Source organism: Pelecanus crispus, chromosome 6 (genome assembly GCF_030463565.1).
Source record: "Pelecanus crispus isolate bPelCri1 chromosome 6, bPelCri1.pri, whole genome shotgun sequence".
Lineage (NCBI taxonomy): Eukaryota > Metazoa > Chordata > Aves > Pelecaniformes > Pelecanidae > Pelecanus > Pelecanus crispus.
The window spans coordinates 22397243-22419993 of NC_134648.1; the positions used below are offsets into that span (position 1 = coordinate 22397243).

Sequence of the window (22751 nt, forward strand, 5' to 3'; positions counted from 1 at the left end):
TGAAGAATCAGCTCAGAAAAGCCCTAACTACAGAGAAAATCTGTTTTAGTAGAAAATATAAGCAGCTTTCTACAGTATTAAGTTACTTGGAAAAATGCTGGATGTCATGCTGGTTTCACTTACACCAGCATAATTCAGAAAGAATTCAGCTTGAAGTCAATGAAATTATTCCCAGGAAAGATCAAAGTAAGATCATTAAGTAGCAAAATTGTGGAGACTATGGTAACATATCAATATTAATACTTATTGGCTTTATAATGCATTGAACATTATTCAACTTTCAGTCCTTTAGATTTCAATTATGCACACAGGATCTAGGATAAACATCTCCCAAATTCCTCCATAATCATCCACTGAGCTAGACAGACAGAGTAACCTCTTTTTTCTGCCTCTTCAGCTTGCACCAGGAGACGAGCACATATTGCTTTCACTTCTTCCCAAGATATACATACAGCTGGTTGTCTGACAGGGGAAAAGAAACTAGTATGAAGTATCTCCATTTTAAATACACAAAAAAATTTAAAAGACAAACTGCAAAACTTAGTTACGAGTTGGAACGCACAGAGCTGAATCAGAATAGCTGCACTATTACTGTAAGATACATCCTTGTAGGAATTTCATTGTTCCACACTGAATACCTTCTGCTTCTCAGTTTTTTCTAATTTGTCACATGGAAGACTGTGTTCACACTACATAATTAATCTATGCAAATGCTGCACAACAGGTGCAGACAGAGAAAGGTTATAAAACAAGCCTCTTCCTCCACCTGCATGTAGCAGTCAGATCCTGCCTCACATACAAGGAAATGTATTAAAAAGGCTTAGTCAGGGTCTAGGAAGTACTAAATGTAAATTCAGTCTACTGCTGTTAAAGGAAACAGCACGAAGCCCCTCAAGGATTCCCTGAATGGCACCGTAGCAGCCTTGCTTTGAATAAACTCTTGAAACTGCTAGTAGTTAACATCATAACTCATTCTACTATATTAATAACTTAACTCATCCTACTGTGTGATTCAAGCAAAGGCATAACTTGGCACCATCTGCCCCATCAATACACAACCAACAGCAGAAATTATTAAAATATTTTTAAAATAGATCATCAGAAAGTATTTTAAAAATGAAATTCAGATAAGAATTTCAAGGTAATCTTTGATGCAAAGAAGCAAAAAAAAATTACATATATAAACTGAAAATTTTAGAACCTGGAGTAAAGCTCCCTAAAATCAATTAAGAGGTGGTTTAATTAATTTTAGTTGTTATTAACAGGTGTTTCTATTTATTAGGCAAATGACTATAAACCAACCAAAAATAGAGATTAGGCTACAACTATGTTAGAAAGCGTAACAATATCAGGATACCACAGCCACCTTAGAATATTTTACAATCCAAATTGCCAACACAAATAAAATTGACAGGAGGTGGACCAAAGGAAGAAGAGATGGGAAAGAAGCAGTAATATAAACATGCTTGTTAACTGAACATCACAAACATATTAATAAGATAATTTTCTTAGTACTTCTTTGGTAAAGGTTTTGTTAGAAATAAATGCTTGAACATAGAAAAATTTAAGAACAGAAAAACATAAAGTATCTAAGGGGGAAAAAAGTTGAGGGAATGAAATATGTGATCGATACATAAATAACTGCTGTTTTGTAAGTAGAACTAATACATCCCTGAACTCTGTATGCTATATTCTCAAATGATAATTATAGCCTCTCCTTTAGAGACTTTTTTATTTATAGAAACAAGATGGCAAATGCTATGTGAAGTAATTCCTCGTATATAAGCCATCTGTCATTTTAGCTACCATTTCTTAGATAATTATGATAATGGTTACATGAAAACTTAATGAATTCAGACCAATAGATTATTCATTGCTATTTCCAAATATTCACCTGCCTTTCTTGAATTTTGGTAATGTTTTGAATGTTGATGTTAAAATTCGGCTATTTCCTTCATTATTTCGAATGTCCATGCAGTTTAGCACATTCAGCTGTTTTTTTTCATCTGGACTTTCTTCATAATTTTTGCAACCAATGCATTTGCAAATAGAGGAACACATAATTTTAGCCTGGCAAATATAGAATATTTAGAATAAAAATTCTATAAATCTTAAAATAAACATACATTTGAGCAACCACTGGAGCTATACCACCAGGGACTTATTCTAGATGTGCTGGTCTTGGATACTCCCAGAGCAAGACCATCAGTATCAACACAGTAAGGAGTAGGCAAGACAGTTTTTTTTCCATGGATTCTCTGTGGAGATTGATGTTCTGTACATGGACAAATCACTCCTCCCCTCAATTTGTGGATAACTTTGCAAGATAACAAAATACCATGGATGCAAAGAAACTACCAGGATTAGCAGAAAGCTATTCCTCATTTCTTCTGGAGTGAGGCATTGGCTGACAGCTCCTGATACCGAAAAATTTAGCTGATCAACTTCAGCAAGATTCAGTTATTTAAAGACATGACAAGAAAGAGACTGTGCCTCCTATGTTCAAAAAGTTTTATGATGAAAAATGCAAAGAAAAAGAGAAGTGATTATTTTTAGCAACTGCTAGTTACAGAATATATTCAATGTTAACGTAGTAAGTGATGAAAGTTCACCTGACTCACCTCAAAGCACTCACAATAATTCTTGAGGCATCCTGAGCGCTTGCAATTACATCCTTTGTTATGGCGAGGTTTAGTTTCTCCCAGTTTCCTTTTCCCAATCTTTGGTAAGAAAGCTTCTGGGTTTCTATCAAGACAGGCCTAAAACATTTTTTGCTAGATTATGAGAAATTCAATGACATTTTTTTAAACACCTGAATGACTGTGATCCAATGTTTAACAAAGTTCTTACTTTCCATTCTGGTGGTATGAAGCCCATGGATAAAGGAGTCTTCCATGGCATGTGAGAGCAGAAATTCAAAGATTCCAGAACACTAAGCCAACTTGGCTCTACCACAGGAAGCAACTTACATCGTTTTTATGGAATAACCTACATGACCCACTACTTTTCTCTTGGGGCTGGTTTTTCTGCACTGCTGACACTACTTTCACCAGAAATAAAAAGTTCTCAGTGAAGAAAGAACCCTTGCATACATAGTAACATACGTCTCAGAAGTTTTAAACATTTCTTATTTTATTAGTGGCCCAATACAAAGACCATTCACTGAAATCAGCATTGGATTGGAACAGCAGATTTTAATTAAGGTCCCAAGACCTCACAATGCCATGGACTAGTAAAAGGCAGGTTAAATATGTTATATGCTCTTTATGTACAATATTTATGGATGGCACAGGCATGCTTTCATCAGTGACAAACAAGATCTATTGTGGTCTACAAGCTGCCATCTACAGCAGTGAAAGGAGTGCTTAGACAGCAACAACCACATCAGCTGAACATCTGATTTGACAACTAGTTGTTGCATATTGACAGCAAAAACTGTTGTGGCTGTCACTGGCTGGATGTAGCAAAGCTCTAACTAATTAGATCAACATCTTGTACAATCCTGCAATGATGTGAATGACACAAAAAGAGTTCTGGAGGGCTGCATACAAGAAGCACACAGCCATTAACATATCCTTAAAGCATCAGCAGTAGAATAAGACTTTTCATTATAATTTTAAAACTTACAAAACATAACATACATATTAGATTAAATTATTGCCCAGATTGTGCAGTTTGATATACACACAAAAATTAGCCCACATATTATTCTTTATTCCACTAATAAAATCAGTTTCCAAAGTTAGAGGCAACCTGCTTCTCCCTAGTGCAGGGTTCAGTGCCACTGCCAGGAAAGCCAACTTTGCATTGCTGCATGGGTCAACCAGAAAGACTAACACAGACAACTGCAGAAGATCTGTCAATGAGAATAATAATTTGGATAGTTTTCCTTTAACTACTGTCTGACTTTGTGATACAATAAATTTCTCTTCAAGTGAAAAAAATTTCTGAAATTAAGTTTGGATTTGAATACTTCCTTCCCTAAATTTCTTTATGTAAGAATAAACAGAGGCAATGCTTAGCTTTCTCTAGGTTAAAAATAACATATTCCAAATACTGTAACTAATGTAAAAAACAATACTGCTGTATTTTTCGTACATGAAGCTGATACCAATATGTACTGTATTTTTTCTTTTTTTTTTACCTTAATGGCTTTAAATCGCTCAGTTTCATGAAGTTGATTGTTGTAACAATTATTGCAGTTGCAGTTGTTGCAAAAATCACCATTGGCAAAGCAATCACAATATCTATGATTAACATGTAAAATAACATAAGAAATTAAAAGATTAACTGGACAAAGAAATTATATTTTAGTATACAGCATTTATATTCTACATAGAATTTTCCAGATATGCTCTGAACAATTCTTCTAGCTTCTACTTTTATTTTTCATACTTTGGATTATATGCAGTCATCTACACCTTTGCACCAAATTTTGAGCTTGTGTGACACTAGTTTACATCAACTGTGGATCTTCTGAAGTCAGTATCAGATGAGTAATTTTTGACAAGTATGTACTGTTCATTTTAAAGCACACATTTCTTGTATGTTTGTCCTTTCATCCATACACTGTTATTAGCATTTATTAAATGTTGATAAACTATTACTTACAATTTAAGACACTGAGATTTTGTGCAGTTACATGGTTTCTTAGACTTTGTCACCCCTGAACCAAAAGGTAAGCTACACAGGTTGAAAAAGGAAAAAAAAATTAGAAAAAACTATACAAATACAACTACAATGAAAACTAATTATTCTGTAGTTTTGAAACAATAAATACTGATTTTATTTTTTTACACCAATATTGGTGCTACTTAATAACTGTGGCCTCACAGAGTGCATGAGAAAAAAGAGAATAAGCAACCTGTAATCTCCCTCTATCCACCAGCTCTCACTACTTGGGACAGGTCTGCCCTTAGTCATACAACCTGGTAATGGTTGTGCAACTGCAAAGCTCTCCCACCTTTCGCACTGGGGTTGCATTTGCCTCTTATTTAAAAATTATCTGCAATTAAATATTATTAAAAGAATTCCATTAGTATTAGAAATACAGGCAAAACACATGCTAATTAGATTTGGAAATTTATCAATTAACTTAGAAAATTAAATATTTTTCAGTCAAACGGACAGCACAATTGCACTGATCCTAAGAAAACCTGAAACCATGCTACATAGTCTTGACCTCCTGGCATGACTGGCATCATGACTACCAAGATCACAGAATCATAGAATTGTTTAGGTTGGAAAAGACCTTTAAGATCATCCAGTCCAATCATTAACCTAACACTACCAAGTCCATCACTAAACTAATTAAGGGTAGAGTAGTAATTTCATGTTTCCTGGCTTGGTGGCTGGATTATTTTTTTAATGAAAGTAAAAACTAGGAATCATTAAGATTGGAAAGGATCTCTAAGATCATCAGTCCAACCATCAACCCAACACCACCATGCGCACTACACCATGTCCCAAAGTGCCACATCTACCCGTTTTTTGAACACTTCCAGGGATGGTGACTCCACCACCTCTCTGGGCAGCCTGTTCCAATGCTTGACAACCCTTTCCATGAAGAAATTTTTCCTAATATCATGCAAGGTGTCTGACCAGTTCTGAAAAAAAGAAAAAACCACAACACCAAAGAAACAAACTAGACAGCAAATACTAACTCCCTACAGATAAACAGCTGAAACACACTGAATGGCAGTGTTTCTTTCACATCTTTGCACACAATGCAACCCTTTTTATGTAGGAAAGTGCTGTGTCAAGCCCTCAGAACACTACAGTTCACAAATACTGCAGAATACTGTAGTTTTGTGCCACTCTGTGCTAGTTTATATTGAATTAGCACACATCACTTGCTGCACTATATACATAAAGCATTCTTACAGAACTGCATTTTTGTTATGACAGAAGCAGCAATGCAACATGAAAATGTCTAGGATTCTCTGCCAGTTTAAAATTCAAAAGTCATCATGGATGCAAGATGTTTCACACATCTTACCCCTCCGAGGTCGTTTTCACTGGCCTGTGCAGATTTGATTCTAGATGGAATGTAGCAGTGCTAGCTACTGGCTGTAAGGGTCCATTTTCAAACTGTTCAAGATAAAATGCATATATCCCATTTATACTAACTTTTTAAAAAATACTCTTGTAAGTTAACAGAGAAAAAGTAACACAAAGAAAATACTTCAGGGATAATTTGATTGCCAAGGTTACTGATAAAAACTCATGGAAGTAGAGTCATGAAAACGGCATGCATCTCTTCTTGGAAACCATTCAGTATGTCAGGAAACCCATTTCTCCCAATGCAGGGAACCAAAACCAGCTTTCAGTGCTACAGTGTTGGTGCATTATTTTCAATTTACTGATAATTCTAGGTTCAGTTGCTTTTAATTCTAGTAGTCAATTGAAACTCACTAGTGATTGGATGATTTACATTATGTTCAGCTGCAATATGACATCTAATTGGTTGAAGACTAAGCAAAATTTAAAAAAAGAATCAGCTCACAGGCCAAGAAAACACACTGCAGATCTGTTGTCTCTTCAGACATATGACTAATAAGGGCCTGGTTATGGAGAGAGACAAGGGAAAAACAATACCCTGATATTACTGGTAATGGAGGAACAGTGAATAATTGAACATCACTGTTATTTTAATAGGTGATTAATCTAGCTGACCATAAAGAGGAGGAAAATTCATATACTTAAAGCAAGAGAAGAAATCTAGGGAATGACTAATTTGGGATAAAGCTAGAGAAGTATTACAAGCCTGTCTACATCACTGCTCCAGAATGTTTAGGCACCAATTTTCAGATATACTGCCTTTAGAGACAGTAATTGTTTGATCTGACCCTTCGGTTTTTCATTCCCTGTTTTATGATAGTGGCTGCTACCCACAAACCATTTGTTGTGTTTGTACCAACATCACATATTCACTTCACACAAATCAAAAGTTAACAATTAAAAATCTGCAGTGATTTTTCCTACCAGCTCTGTTGGAAGTAACACATGAGAAGCCAAACACCTGCAAAGATTTTTAGCCTTCTGTTCGATTTTCATCAACAAAAAGATAATTGACAAAAATTAGAAAGACTTAATGACTGTTAAATCCTAATCAAGAGAAAAGAGTGTAAAAAATCCTACTGGAAGAAAATATTCCCCTTCTTCTGGTAAAAGTTAATGTGCTTTCCAAAAGAGTCTTAAAATGGTTCTTAGAAATAACATAATTATATAATACCAAATTCAAGGTTTTGAAACTGGAATAAATTTATTTTTCTTATGGAAAACTGTATTTTTAATTCTGGTATTACTTCTAGAAAATGCTGAAGTCAGAAACCTTTATATGCAAAAAGTATACTGAGTGCAAAACTAATCTGTCCAAACTAGCTAAAGTGTCTTTAGAAAATGCATATCATTGTTACTTCCCAACATAGACTTAACAACCCATTTTAAGAAAAGGCAAAAGAGTGTATATTGTACTTAACAAGTTTAAAGGATAAAGTTTCTTTACCTCTTGTTCATTCAGAACTAGTTCACCTGGAACAGGCAAAAACTGCCCCAGTACAGCTGTCACAGGGATGTCCGCATCTGAAAAGAAGACATTTACCTGAAGACAGCAGGACTACTCACAGTGTATAAAGTTTCATTTATGCATAAATATTTTTTGAATTAAGTATATAGGCAAATTGGTATCTTCAACTTCTTTTGTTAATAAAAAAAAATTACCTGAGGCTGTCTGTCCTCTGTTAGCACTTTCTCCTAGAATTTAGTTTTGAATCCAAACTTACTGTACAATAAATAGTGTCAATGAAGGACCTAGAAGTTTTTTCTCCAGAAATGTTTTTCTCATTGTGAAAAAACAAGAATAAAAACCTGACCAAACAAAAATACCCCTGACAGAAGAACCCAGCACCAATTTGTCAGCTAGAAATTTGAACACAGGATGTTTTTATTCTATGACATCAAATACATTTAAATTCAAATGCCACAGACTTGAAATATTTTGATAAAATAAGAAAATGTCAGAAACAATTAAATATATTTATCCTGAATTCTTATTTTACAGATTTCCAGAGTTCTGAGAGAGCATTTGGAGTAGAGGTCTTTAACTTATGAAAAAAATTACTAAAAACCCGTGGAGAAAACCATAGCTGTAAGAGTAAGTCTTTGTGTAAGTCCTGGTGAAGAACTGCATGTAAGTACATAAGCATCCTAGCCTATGCAGAAAAAAGCAAACATCAGTCATAGTAAAATTACAAGATGAATCTTATACCTGTACTTCCTTCCTTCCCATCTAAAGAAAGAAAAAAAAAAAAAAAAAGAAGAAGCTAAAGGACAGCTTAATTCAAAAGTTGAAGAGATTAGCCCCCAGAAACTTTTTTATATAATTTCTGGACCTAATTCTTTTACTTGCTATGAAGATGAGTAAAACAGAAGAAAGCTTAAGCAAATAAAAACTAAAAAACATATGCCAGTGCAGTCCTCAGCTTTTTCTTCCCTAACATTACAGGAAATGAATGAGAGTTTGAATTTCATAAAGGAACATGACCTTTAACTTGAATGTCCCTGGTTTACTCTTCCAATGGCTTCTGACAAATATAAGTAAACAGGCTCCATACCTGGACCATCTGGTCAGAGATAGTCACACTCAGCACCTATTGATATCGAGAGCAATATTTGTGCTTGTATGATGCCCAATATTAAAAGGCTTTGTTTTCACATTGCTATCAAAATACATCACTGTAATAAAATTATAATAATAAATAATGAAATAAACCATGTTAATAATGTTTTTGAGGAAGACATATTTAGGTAAAGAAATATTTCTTTAAATTAAAACTAAACTACACTCAAATACTTTGTTGTTGCTCAGATTAAAATGTGTTACTCCATCTAAATAGCATTAACTTTAGGATCTCAGAAACGACTTTAAAAACTGATGGCATTTCAAGTTCACATAATTATGTAAATATTAGTGAGGCATTCTGAATCCCAAAACTAAAGTATATCCATAGCCCGCAACACTGCTTTTCATTTATAGAGAAACAGTGACACTTGGTGGCAAGCTAGGGTAAATGCAAATGTATGCAGGTGCTTTATATGGAATGTAATCTGTATATTAAAAACTTTCAATAAATTCAACATACCCATTACATCATTCTTATTACACTGAAGTGCCTAGAAATTTTTCAGTTATAAAAGAAAGTAAAATAATAACTGGTGATAGCTACATTAGCTTAGGCTCATCTCTCACTGTTGCTGCTGAAGAACATGTCCTAGTTTTGGCTGGAATAGTTAATTTTCTTCCTAGTAGCAGGCATAGTGCTGTGTTTTAGATTTAGTAGGAGAAGAATGCTGATAACACGCTGATGTTTCAGTTGTTGCTAAGTACTGCTTATGCTAGTCAAGGACTTTTCAGCTTCCCATGCTCTGCCGGTGCACAAGAAGCTGGGAGGGGGCACAGCAAGAAGAGTTGATCCAAACTGACCAAAGGGCTATTCCATACCATATGACGTCATGCTCAGTATATAAACTGGCGGGGGTTGGCCAGGGAGCAGCAATCACTGCTCGGGAACTGTCTGGGTATCGGTTGGTGGGTGGTGAGCAATTGCATTGTGCATCACTTGCTTTGTATATTATTATCATCATTATTGTATTGTTATTATTATCATTACTATTTTTATTTTATTTCAATTATTAAACTGTTCTTACCTCCACCCAGGAGTGTTTCTCACTCTTACTCCTCCAATTCTCTCCCCAGTCCCATTGGGGTAGGGGGAGTGAGTGAGCAGCTGCGTGGTGCTTAGTTGCTGGCTGGGGCTAAACCACGACAGTCCTTTTTGGTGCCCAACATGGGGCTCGAAGGGTTAGAGATAATAACAGATTAACAAGCGTGTATTAAGGAGTCTGTTAACAGTTGCCAGTCGCGATATTAGTTCATCTGATCTGCGCCATATTCTTTTTTTTTGCAGTACATGTTAAAGCTTGTTGTTGGTTTGTGCAGTGTGCTATGCTCTGCAGTGATTCATGATCTTTTGCTAGGGAGGTTGCTTATCAAAATCCTGACCTTGAGCATTGCTTGGTATCTGGGTTTCACACACAAGTCATTACTGTACTTTGGGTACCACCTCATGGAGAGAGTTAGCAATTATACCTTTTCCTCGGAGAGTTTTGTTGTGGAGGAAATACAAAATGGCACCTTCACTGCCTTCTTCTATAATGCTTCCTCCCTCATTACAAAACCTTTTCAGTATTTTGAACATCCCTGGGCAGTTAAGATACTTCTATTGATACTTGGGAATATTGTTTTGGTTTTGACAAAGGTTAGTAAGCAATTTAAGAATATCATCCAGAGATCTGCCCCAAGCCTGGAGAGTTATGAGTGGCAGGGTGTGTGGGATAGTATGGGCAAGCACCTAAGACAGTGGGCACCTCCAGTGTTTTGGAACTTCACCCCTAAACAAGTGCAGAATCCCGAAGAATTAGTAAAGTATTTGAAAAAAAAAATGTTGTCACCCTGGCAACTCCAGAGAGACACAAATCATTGCAACATGCTGGGGAGTGGCCCACGCCTATCGAGCCCTGTTCAACACTATTCAGCACCCTCAAGTGAAAGAGAAAGTCTCTGGATCTGATCACAAAACAACAAGCACTGTGGCCACTACAACCACAGCCACGGGCACTGCAGCTACTCCACCCAAGAGTATTGAGGGAGCTGGCAGAGGAGCTTGCCAAGCCACTTTCCATCATCTATCAGCAGTCCTGGTTAACAGGGGAGGTCCCCGATGACTGGAGGCTTGCCAATGTGACTCCCATCTACAAGAAGGGCCAGAAGGAGGACCTGGGGAACTACAGGCCTGTCAGCCTGACCTCGGTGCCAGGAAAGATTATGGAGAGGTTCACATTGAGTGAACTCAACAGGCAAGTGCAGATGAACCAGGGGATCAGGCCCAGCCAGCACGGGTTTATGAAAGGCAGGTCCTGCCTGACCAACCTGATTCTCCTTTTATGACCTGGTGACCCGCCTGGTAAATGATGGAAAGGCTGTGGATGTCATTTACCTGGACTTTAGCAAAGCCTTTGACACCATCTCCCATAATATTCTCCTTGGGAAGCTGGCAGCTCATGGCTTGGATGGGCGTAGTCTTCACTGGGTAAAAAAACTGGCTGGATGGCCGAGGCCAGAGAGTTGTGGTGAATGGATTTAAGTCCAGTTGGCGGCTGGTCACGAGCGGTATTCCCCAGGGCTCCGTTTTGGGGCCAGCCTTGTTTAATATCTTTATCGATGATCTGGATGAGGGGACTGAGTGCACCCTCAGTAAGTTTGCAGATGACACCAAACTGGGTGGGAGTGTCGATCTGCTCGAGGGTAGGATGGCCCTGCAGAGGGATCTGGACAGGCTGGATCGATGGGCCGAGGCCAACTGTATGGGGTTTAACAAGGCCAAGTGCCGAGTCCTGCACTTGGGTCACAACAACCCCATGCAGCGCTACAGGCTTGGGGAAGAGTGGCTGGAAAGCTGCCTGGCTGAAAAGGATCTGGGGGTGTTAGTAGACAGCCGGTTGAACATGAGCCAGCAGTGTGCCCAGCTGGCCAAGAAGGCCAACAGCATCCTGGCCTGTATCAGGAATAGTGTGGCCAGCAGGAGCAGGGAGGTGATTGTTCCCCTGTACTCGGCACTGGTGAGACCACACCTGGAATACTGTGTCCAGTTTTGGGCCCCTCGATACAAGAAAGACATTGAGTTGCTGGAGCGTGTTCAGAGAAGGGCAACAAGGCTGATGAAGGGTCTAGAACACAGGCCTTATGAGGAGCGGCTGAGGGAACTGGGATTGTTTAGCCTGGAGAAGAGGAGGCTGAGGGGAGACCTTATCGCTCTCTACAACTACCTGAAAGGAGGCTGTAGTGAGGTGGGTGTTGGTCTCTTCTCCCATGTAGTTGGCGACAGGACGAGAGGAAATGGCCTAAAGCTGCGCCAGGGGAGGTTTAGGCTGGAAATTAGGAGAAATTTCTTTACGGAAAGGGTAGTCAAGCATTGGAACAGGCTGCCCAGAGAGGTGGTGGAGTCACCATCCCTGGAAGTGTTCAAAAAATGGGTAGATGTGGCACTTTGGGACATGGTTTAATCTAGTCTACCCTTGATTGGTTTAGTGTGGACTTGGTAGCGTAGGTTAATGGTTGGACTGGATGATCTTAAAGGTCTTTTCCAACCTAAACGATTCTATGATTCTATTCTATTCTACTCCAACCACAGCCACAGGCACTGCAGCTACTCCAACCACAGCCACAAGCACTGCGGCTACGCCAACTCCCACCACAGGTACTGATACCACTCCAACCCCAGTAACAGGTACTGCGGCTAAACCAGAGGACCAACCCGCGCCAGTATCAGTTGGCCCTATACAGAAGAAAAAATACACGAGGAAATCGGCTCATTTAGTAAGGGATGAAGATGAACCAGGGCCTTCACGAGAACCAGAGGAGGAAGAACCCATAAATGAGATGGTAACCACTCAATCCCTATCCCTGAGTGAGCTGTGAGATATGCGAAAAGATTTCAGTTGTCATCCAGGTGAGCACATCATCACCTGGCTGCTCCGATGCTGGGATAACGGGGCCAGTAGCCTGGGTTTAGAGGGTAAGGAAGCCAAGCAGCTGGGATCCCTTTCTAGGGAAGGGGGCATTGACAAAGCAATTGGAAAAGGGGCAAAAACACAGCCTCTGGAGGCGAGCATGAAGTCAAGCATGAAGGAAAGGTATCCCTTCAAGGAGGATGTTATATACCGTCCAGGCAAACGGACCACTGTAGAGAAGGGTATCCAGTACCTGAGGGAATTAGGCGTGCTGGAGGTGATTTATAGTGACCTGAACGATGAGCAGTTACCCAAAGATCCAGATGAAATCAGGTGCACACAACCGATGTGGCGGAAGGTGGTACAGAGTGCATCAACATCGTATGCCAACTCATTGGCAATACTGGCCTGGAAAGATGACGAGGCACCAATGGTGGATGAAGTGGCTGGCCGACTCTGGGAATATGAAGAAAGTATCTCTTACTCCCTATGGGCCTGTGTCTCGGCTGTGGAAAAACTGTCTGAAAAAATGTGCCAAGAGTTCCAACAACTCAGAGAGGATCTGTCCTACTCCCCACCTGTATGGACCACTATCTCGGCCATTAGCAGTCAACGTCCTTATGCTCAAGAGAGAGGATATAGAGGATACACACCACGGGGCACCCTGTGGTTTTAACTGCATGATCATGGAGAGGACATGAGGAAGTGGGATGGAAAAATCCACCTCGACCCTAGAGGCACGGGTGCGCGAGTTGCAAGGAAAAACTATTACAAAAGGCAGTTCTCCCAGGAAAATTGCAGCTCCAGTTTCCAGTGAGCAGTTCCCCAGACAGAGTAAGAGGGCTAATTTTACTTCCGATCTTAATCAAGGGACTTTTGATTCACATTTACAGGAAGTGAACAGCGAATACTGTGACCAGTGTTAGAGGGGCCCTGCCTCCAGCCAGGTGGAGGAAAGCGACAATCGCGTTTACTGGACTGTGTGGATTCGATGGCCTGGAACATCAGACCCACAGGAGTATAAGGCTCTAGTGAACACCAGTGCACAGTGTATCCTAATGCCATCAAACTGTAGAGGGGCAGAACCCATTTGTATTTCTGGAGTGACAGGGGGATCCCAACAGCTAACTGTACTGGAGGCCGAAGTGAGCCTAACCGGGAATGAGTGGCAGAAGCACTCCACTGTGACTGGTCCAGATGCTCCGTGCATCCTTGGCATAGATTACCTCAGGAGAGGGTATTTCAAGGACCCAAAAGGGTACCGGTGGACTTTTGGTATAGCTGCCTTGGAGACGGAGGAAATTAAACAGCTGTCCACCTTGCCCAGTCTCTCAGAGGACCCTTCTATTGTGGGGTTGCTGAGGGTCGAAGAACAACAGGTGCCGACCACTACCACAACAGTGCACCGGCGGCAATATTGCACCAACCGAGGCTCCCTGATTCCCATCCATAACCTGATTCATTGACTGGAGAGCCAAGGAGTGATCAGCAAGACTCGCTCACCCTTTAACAGTCCCATATGGCCAGTGCGAAAGTCTGATGGAGAGTGGAGACTAACAGTGGACTATCGTGGCCTGAACGAAGTTAGACTGCCACTGAGTGCTGCCATGACAGACATGCTAGGACTTCAATATGAACTGGAGTCAAAGGCAGCCAAGTGGTATGCCACAATTGACATCACTAATGCGTTTTTCTCCATCCCTTTGGCAGCAGAGTGCAGGCCACAGTTTGCTTTTACCTGGAGGGGTGTTCAGTACACCTGGAACCGACTGCCCCAGGGGTGGAAGCACAGCCCCACCATTTGCCATGGACTGTTCCAGACGGCACTGGAACAGGGTGAAGCTCCAGAACATCTGCAGTATACTGATGACATCATTGTGTGGGGCAATACAGCAGAAGAAGTTTTTGAGAAAGGAAAGAAAATAGTCCAAATCCTTCGGAAGGCCGGTTTTGCCATAAAACAAAGTAAGGTCAAGGGACCTGCACAGGAGATCCGATTTTTAGGAGTAAAATGGCAAGATAGACGTCATCAGATCCCAATGGATGTGATCAACAAAATAACAGCTACGTCCCCACCAACTAGCAAAAAGGAAACACAAGCTTTCTTAGGCATTGTGGGTTTTTGGAGAATGCATATTCCAAATTACAGCCAGATCGTAAGCCCTCTCTATCAAGTGACCCGGAAGAAGAACGATTTCAAATGGGGTCCTGAGCAACAACAAGCCTTTGAACCAATTAAACGGGAGAGAGTTCATGCAGTAGCCCTTGGGCCAGTCCGGGCAGGGCAGGATATTAAAAATGTGCTCTACACTGCAGCCAGGGAGAGTGGCCCTACCTGGAGCTTCTGGCAGAAAGCACCAGGGGAGACTCGAGGTTGACCCCTAGGGTTTTGGAGTCGAGGATGCAGAGGATCCAAAGCCCGCTATACTCCAACTGAGAAAGAGATATTGGCAGCATATGACGGGGTTCGAGCTGCTTCAGAAGTGGTTGGTACTGAAGCACAGCTCCTGCTGGCACCCCGACTGCCGGTGCTGGGCTGGATGTTCAAAGGCAGGGTCCCCTCTACGCACCATGCAACTGATGCTATGTGGAGTAAGTGGGTTGCACTAATCACACAACAGGCTCGAATAGGAAACCCCAGTCACCCAGGAATCTTGGAAGTGATCATGGACTGGCCAGAAGGAAAAAACCTTAGAATATCACCAGAGGAGGAGGTGACACGTGCTGAAGAGGCCCCACTGTATAATAAATTGCCAGAAAATGAAAAGCAATATGCCCTGTTCACTGATGGGTCCTGTCATCTTGTGGGAAAGCATCGGAGGTGGAAAGCTGCTGTATAGAGTCCTGTGCGACAAGTCACAGAAACTGCTGAAGGAGAAGGGGAGTCGAGTCAGTTTGCAGAGGTGAAAGCCATCCAGCTGGCTTTAGATATTGCTGAACAAGAAAAGTGGTCAGTACTTTATCTCTATACTGATTCATGGATGGTGGCAAATGCCCTGTGGGGGTGGTTGCAGCAATAGAAGCAGAGCAACTGGCAGCACAGAGGCAAACCCATCTGGGCTGCGGCATTGTGGCGAGATATTGCTGCCTGGGTAGAGAACCTGGTTGTAAAAGTACGTCACATAGATGCTCACGTGCCCGAGTCGGGCCACTGTAGAACATCAAAACAACCAGCAGATGGATCAGGCTGCTAAGATTGAAGTGGCTCAGGTGGATCTGGACTGGAAACATAAGGGTGAATTATTTATAGCTCGGTGGGCCCATGATGCCTCAGGCCATCAAGGAACAGATGCAACATATAGATGGGCTCGTGATCAAGGGGTGGACTTAACTATGGACAGTATTGCACAGGTTATTCATGAATGTGAAACATGCACTGCAATCAAGCAAGCCAAGCAGTTCAAGCCCCTCTGGTATAGTGAACGATGGCTAAAATATAAATATGGGGAGGCCTGGCAGATTGATTATATCACACTCCCACAAACCCGCCAAGGCAAATGCTGTGTGCTCACCATGGTGGAAGCAACCACCGGATGGCTGGAAACATATCCCATGCCCCATGCCACCACCTGGAACACCATCCTGGGCCTTGAAAAGCAAGTCCTGTGGTGACATTTGTTTAGCCTGGAAAAGAGGAGGCTGAGGGGAGACCTTATCGCTCTCTACAACTACCTGAAAGGAGGTTGTAGTGAGGTGGGTGTTGGTCTCTTCTCCCAAGTAGCTAGCGATAGGACAAGAGGAAATGGGCTTAAGCTGCGCCAGGGGAGGTTTAGACTGGATATTAGGAAAAATTTCTTTACGGAAAGGGTGGTCAGGCATTGGAACAGGCTGCCCAGAGAGGTGGTGGAGTCACCATCCCTGGAGGCGTTTAAAAAACGGGTAGATGTGGCACTTCGGGATATGGTTTAGTCTGGTCTACCCTTGATTAGTCTAGAGTGGGCTTGGTAGTGTAGGTTAATGGTTGGACTGGATGATCTTAAAGGTCTTTTCCAACCTAGATGATTCTATGATTCTATGATTCTATGACATGGCACCCCAGAAAGAATCGAGTCAGACAACGGGACTCATTTCCAAAACAACCTCATAGACACCTGGGCCAAAGAGCACAGCATTGAGTGGGTATATCACATCCCTTACCATGCACCAGCCTCCGGGAAAATCGAACAATACAATGGACTGTTAAAGACTACCCTGAGAGCAGTGGGTGGTGGGACATTGGGATACACATTTAGCAAAAGCCAGCTGGTTAGTCAACACCAGGGGATCTGCCAATTGAGCTGGCCCTGCCCAATCAAAACTTTTACGTACTGTAGAAGGAGATGAAGTCCCTGTAGTGCACATAAAAAATATGCTGGGGAAGACAGTCTGGGTTACTTCCCCCCCTGGCAAAGGCAAACCCATTTGTGGGACTGCTTTTGCTCAAGGACCTGGGTGCACTTGGTGGGTGATGTGAAAGGATGGGAAAGTCCAATGTGTACCTCAAGGGAATCTGATTTGGGGTGAAAATAATCAATGAACTGAATTGTATGATGTTAATTGCTATATAATACTGTATGTAATCTCTTAACTGTATGTTAATATAATAATATGGTATAATGTTATGTGGTGGTGCATTCCCACCCCCCTCTTTTTTTTTTCCTTTCTCTTTGGCCACTTTACCATCTCAGGAATTCCAGGCCGCAGCTTTTGTGTAGCGAGTTGGTCAGTTAAGCACCCCTTAATTGTACCAGAAACTCCTACATGGCTGAAGCAAAGAGCGGCCCTGTCCTTATCAAAATCTTTGTATTATGGCTAACGAGGGGAGCAAGAACAAACAGCTACCCCGACAGTCTTGAAACAGAGTGATATCATCGCTGCTGGAATTCCAACGATAGCTGACCTGAATTGTGGCTCGGATGGAAATTTACTGGTGATTAAAGTCAATCATCTCACAATCCTATAAAAAGCAATCCTAAGTGAGGCCCTTTGAGCTCTCCTGAACTGCCACAGGCTGCACCAGCATCTCCGTCTGAGCGAGACACCTCTCAGAGCCAGCAAACCCTGAAAGTTTGCTACAACCAGAAATCCATTGCCGAAGACTGACAGTGGAGCCTGGGCTGAAAACCTTCACTCCTTGAGGCTCAACCCTCGCCTGTTGAGAAATGCCAAGACATTAGATGTATTTCACTGAACTCGAGGGGAATTTTTAACAGGTATACCATTTTTATATATGCATACATATTTGTGTGTATGCATGTGTGAATCAGTTTAAGTAGTCTGTAGATGTACGATTTAATTTAAAAGTGAGTCTTATACTGCTGCCTTATCCTTATTCCTTTTAAACCATTGACCAAGTCTGAGACTAAGAGTAGGCCTAGCCACACCTAGACTCCTCTCTGAGAAGGAGTTTAGAAAGCAAGGGGGTCTATTCTGAACCTCGTGACTCAACAGGAGGGTCCTCCTTATCCCCAGCATCCACAATCTCTCTCACCCAAGTGTAACCTAATTTTCCTTTATGCACTTCCATGTAGTAATAGAGTGAACCTTGCCATCTCTGAATCTGTAACTAAGACACTGTTTTGATCAATTTTGTCTAATCACTTTATTAATCATTGATGATTGAGTGCTATTAAAAATATTATAATCAAATTCTGCAATTTGCTGCAAGTAAATTCTAACTGTTACTAAATCAAACTGTGTAAAGTCACTCATTCATAGTAAATTGACATAATCAGCAGGATTCACAAACCTGCATTCATGACATGTTAATATAACAATATAGTACGTTAATGTTAAGTATATAATACTGTATGTTATGGTTGCTATATGCCACATCAATGGTATTACAGTAAGAATTGCCCAGCTTAATGAAAATGAACTTTGATAAAACCGTGTTGGAATGAGAATTGGCTTCAGCATGCAACAATCCAACACTGCACACCACCTCTCCTGCTCTGAAAGACTGTGATGACAGATGGAACCCAAAGTCATGGACTAAATGAACTCAATGGACATTTTAGAGGGATGGCCCATAGACGAAGGGAATGATATCTGTGTGTATATATCAAGATAGGGAAAGTGGTAGTGACTAATTAGAACACATTGGAAAGGGGAGGGCCTGTGCATGACGTAGATGGTATAGAATAAAGGGTGGATACTGTCCTGGTTTTGGCTGGAATAGAGTTAATTTTCTTCCTAGTAGCAGGCATAGTGCTGTGTTTTAGATTTAGTAGGAGAAGAATGCTGATAACACGCTGATGTTTCAGTTGTTGCTAAGTACTGCTTATGCTAGTCAAGGACTTTTCAGCTTCCCATGCTCTGCCAGGTGCACAAGAAGCTGGGAGGGGGCACAGCAAGAAGAGTTGATCCAAACTGACCAAAGGGCTATTCCATACCATATGACGTCATGCTCAGTATATAAACTGGCGGGGGTTGGCCAGGGAGCAGCGATCACTGCTCGGGAACTGTCTGGGTATCGGTTGGCGGGTGGTGAGCAATTGCATTGTGCATCACTTGCTTTGTATATTATTATTATTATCATCATTATTGTATTGTTATTATTATCATTATTTTATTTTATTTCAATTATTAAACTGTTCTTATCTCAACCCAGGAGTGTTTCTCACTCTTACTCCTCCGATTCTCTCCCCCATCCCATCGGGGTAGGGGGAGTGAGTGAGCGGCTGCGTGGTGCTTAGTTGCTGGCTGGGGCTAAACCACGACAGAACATAAACACATACAGCTGCACATTAACAATCTATGATATACTATCTGACAAACTGAAGATAATTTTCATTTATATTGTACCTGATTGAAGAAAATTATGTTGGTCGTGATACTCAGGAATTAGATGAATTGGTTTGAGTTCTTGTGTGCCACAACTGTTTACACAGAGTATTTGAGTACCTCCTTCCAGCTGGCAGATAACCTGGAATGAATAATGAATGATTAGCTTTCATCTAAGAAACTGTAATTCTAAGCATATAGATATAAAGGTTTCTGTAAGAGTACCACCTGTCTTACAAAGCTTCATAATCACAGACTGGAATCTCTCAAACAAATGGATCATTATGCATTAAGATGTTTGATTTTTGACCCTTAATTTATTTTTGGAAACAGCTATTGAGATCTAACACTGTAGCCCCTCAGCCTAGGTGATATGGATTCCTGGTTCTCTAAATTGCTCCATGGGGCTTTGTAGAGTATACTCTAGCTATGTACAAGTGTGCTGGCTTCAGATTCAGTTTCCTAACCAGAACATGCCATTGTAATTGTTCATGTTTCATTTAATTTATTTAGCTGTGATTTTAAATCAAGACTTTTCCTTCAGATGAAGTAATCTTCACATTGGGGTTTTTGTTTGTTTGTTTGTTTCCAGCTGTTAAATAGAAAATAATATGGGGGTTTATAGATATATATAAAATAGCACGATATCTAGATAAAATTTAGACTGTGAGTCCAAGGAAGGGACTGCCTTATTATTCTTGATACAGCACGTACTAAGTGGGACTTCCTGATGCTAGCATGGTAAAAGTAAGTTAATTTTCTCTAGCACATAATTTTGCTATCAATTACAGGATATAATTACCACAGGGTTGGAATAATTTCTGTGTGAATATCTGGATTCCTCTGCTACACTGTGCAATGCTAATAACTTGCAGCCAGACTCGTCAACATTTGAACTCTGAAAAATTGCTCTGTCTTCGTGATTCTCAATAACATTACCAACTGCCTCTCTTACCTCAGCCTGAAATATAGTTTTAAATCATAACAGGCATGCTTTATAATCTACTTTAAATTCCAAGCAAATACAATAAATTTAAAAATTTATCTGCATAAATCATACATTTTAAAGCAAGGATTGTATTCAAATATAATACTGAGAATAGTTAATTTACTTGTCAATGGCAGAATGATTTTTGCTTATAAGTAAAAATATTCCTGAAGAATAACAATGAACAGTAACATACTTCACAGTAACAATGGCATTCAGTGTCTCCAAAATCATGAAGCATCAACTGTGTTCTTCTGCCTTGGAGAAGCTAGGCAATAGTCACAGCAAATTATGCAAAATAAGAATTAATCTTTAATTATATAACTTGACTGGGGATCATTGGGATTTAGTCTAAGAAAGAAATAGTCATCTGAGATTGGACTGCAAATGCAGTTATACCTATAAATCAGATTGTTCCAAAATGAACTTTTGTTACGGTGATCAACTACTGTGTGTCATGGCATTCCATCATAGATGTGGTGCTACTTGCATTTGTTGAAAACTAATTTATCACCAATCTTGCTGATCCATTAACATTACACATTACAGTGTCATCTTCACAAAAGTCACACTTCCAGATGAAGTCTTGCTCCTCTCAGTACACACTTTTAAACACCAAATGGACAACCTTGAAAAACCTGGCTACAAAACTTTCAGAAATCTCATTTTAAGAGAATAATTAAGTTGCAAAGAACATCTCTCCATAGGCAGGGTATGTTAATGTTAAAGCCAGATTTTCCATCCTCAGCTCTGTTCATTTATATACACTGCACATGTGATACAGGCTCAAATACTAATCAGCCAACCAAGGGTATTTGGCTGAGTCCCACTAGGCAGTTTGTGTTCAGGTGGCCTTAGGAGAAGGCCCCTCCCTAACTGGCCTGAACTGGAACCAGAACGTGCAAGTGGCAGACACAAGCCTACTAGACTTGAGCCAATAGGAACAGAAACAGGTGAAAAATCCAGATGCTATTCTTCCTTCCTCCACGATAGCAGCGTAGGAAATCTATGGAGCAACATTTTTCTTTCCCTCTCTTTTGTGAACAGATCAGACAGGACTGTCTGAAAGAACCTTTCACCTGGCACTTAGAATAAATCCCATTTTAGACATTCAACACTTGGACAGATTCTTCCAATAATAAAAAAATCTTGCATGCATACTGACTATTTCATCATAGACAGAAGCACTAGTTTGAGGTAAGCCACAGATATCACTGGAAAATTCTAGTAGATAAAATAAAGCACGTTTTGTTTACAAAAAAATCAGTGTTTTATAGCAAGAACTCCTATACTGCATCAATAAAAGAGATTTTGATGTCACTACAGCATTACATTCTTGTGAAAGAAATATTTAATATTCTTTTGTAACAGACTTGCTGGGTTTTTTTCAGTTTGGGTCTTTTGGATGTCTTTAAAAGGTTTATTGTGCCCATTTGGTAAAATTCATTTAGCTTCAGGATAAACTACCTCATAAGATCAAACCTAGCAGTCAGTTTAACCATGAGCAGGATTGTGAACAGGTTATGTCCAGAACACATCAAACAACTGCTCACAAGCTTATAGTCAGCAGCAGCATCAGTGCAAACAACCTAACTTTCAAACTTCAAAGTGAAATACAAACATTGTTCAACTAACAAAAAAAAAAAAAAAAAAAAAAAAAAAAAGTGCTGCAAGAAGGAATATCTTCTTCACAGTCCCCTGAAGGAATGGGCAGGTGGTATGAGAGGAAGGGAAAATGAAAAGACTGAACTACATGGTTGAAGCAACATGAACATACATGAACAAACAGTGGTCCATTCTCCTTTCAAACATTCTTAGTTATATTAACATTACTAGAAAAGACTCATACTGCAATTTGCCAAATCCAGAAATTAATTTATTTAGCTATTTAAATCCTTCCCTATGATTATAGGAGGAGAAAAAAAAAAAATCCCTCTCAATCACTTGGGGCACTTACCATTTAAGTAATTGGTCAAGTTTTGTAACTGCATAGTACTGTTTTGGATTCCTTTAAATTAATCATAGCAAATACATTTATTCTCACCTGTAACTGGAGGTATGAATGATCTGAACACCTGAAGAAAAGAATGGTTTATTTATAACTATTTTATGCATTATTAATTTTTTAAAAGCCAAATGAATAAACAAAAAACTGACTTAGTGACCTTGAAAATTGGAAGTTATTTGCATTTTCTTGACATAATTAAGCACATAAATGCTGCAGCCTATTCAGCATTACCAGATCTGTTATATTTGAATTGAATATTATTTCTTTTTCTGCTCAATATATAGTTATGGTTCAGATCTAATGCATTTACAACTATAATAGCATCATACTTCATACCTACATTTGTATTTTCAAAAACAAACCAAATGAACAGAAAATGGAACAAAGACAGAAACCAATTATTTTCGAGTTTCAAATTAG

General features: G+C 40.1%; 1 protein-coding gene across 1 annotated transcript; it reads right to left on the minus strand.

The window, feature by feature from the left end:
* Positions 1–269: 269 nt before the first annotated feature.
* On the minus strand, positions 270–22314 carry TESMIN (testis expressed metallothionein like protein). The gene is given in 9 exon segments (XM_075712438.1): positions 270–462; positions 1895–2070; positions 2622–2759; positions 4145–4247; positions 5999–6090; positions 7508–7584; positions 19357–19477; positions 21489–21547; positions 22281–22314. Coding segments are annotated over 9 exon segments (993 nt in total).
* Between the last annotated feature and the right edge of the window lie 437 nt (positions 22315–22751).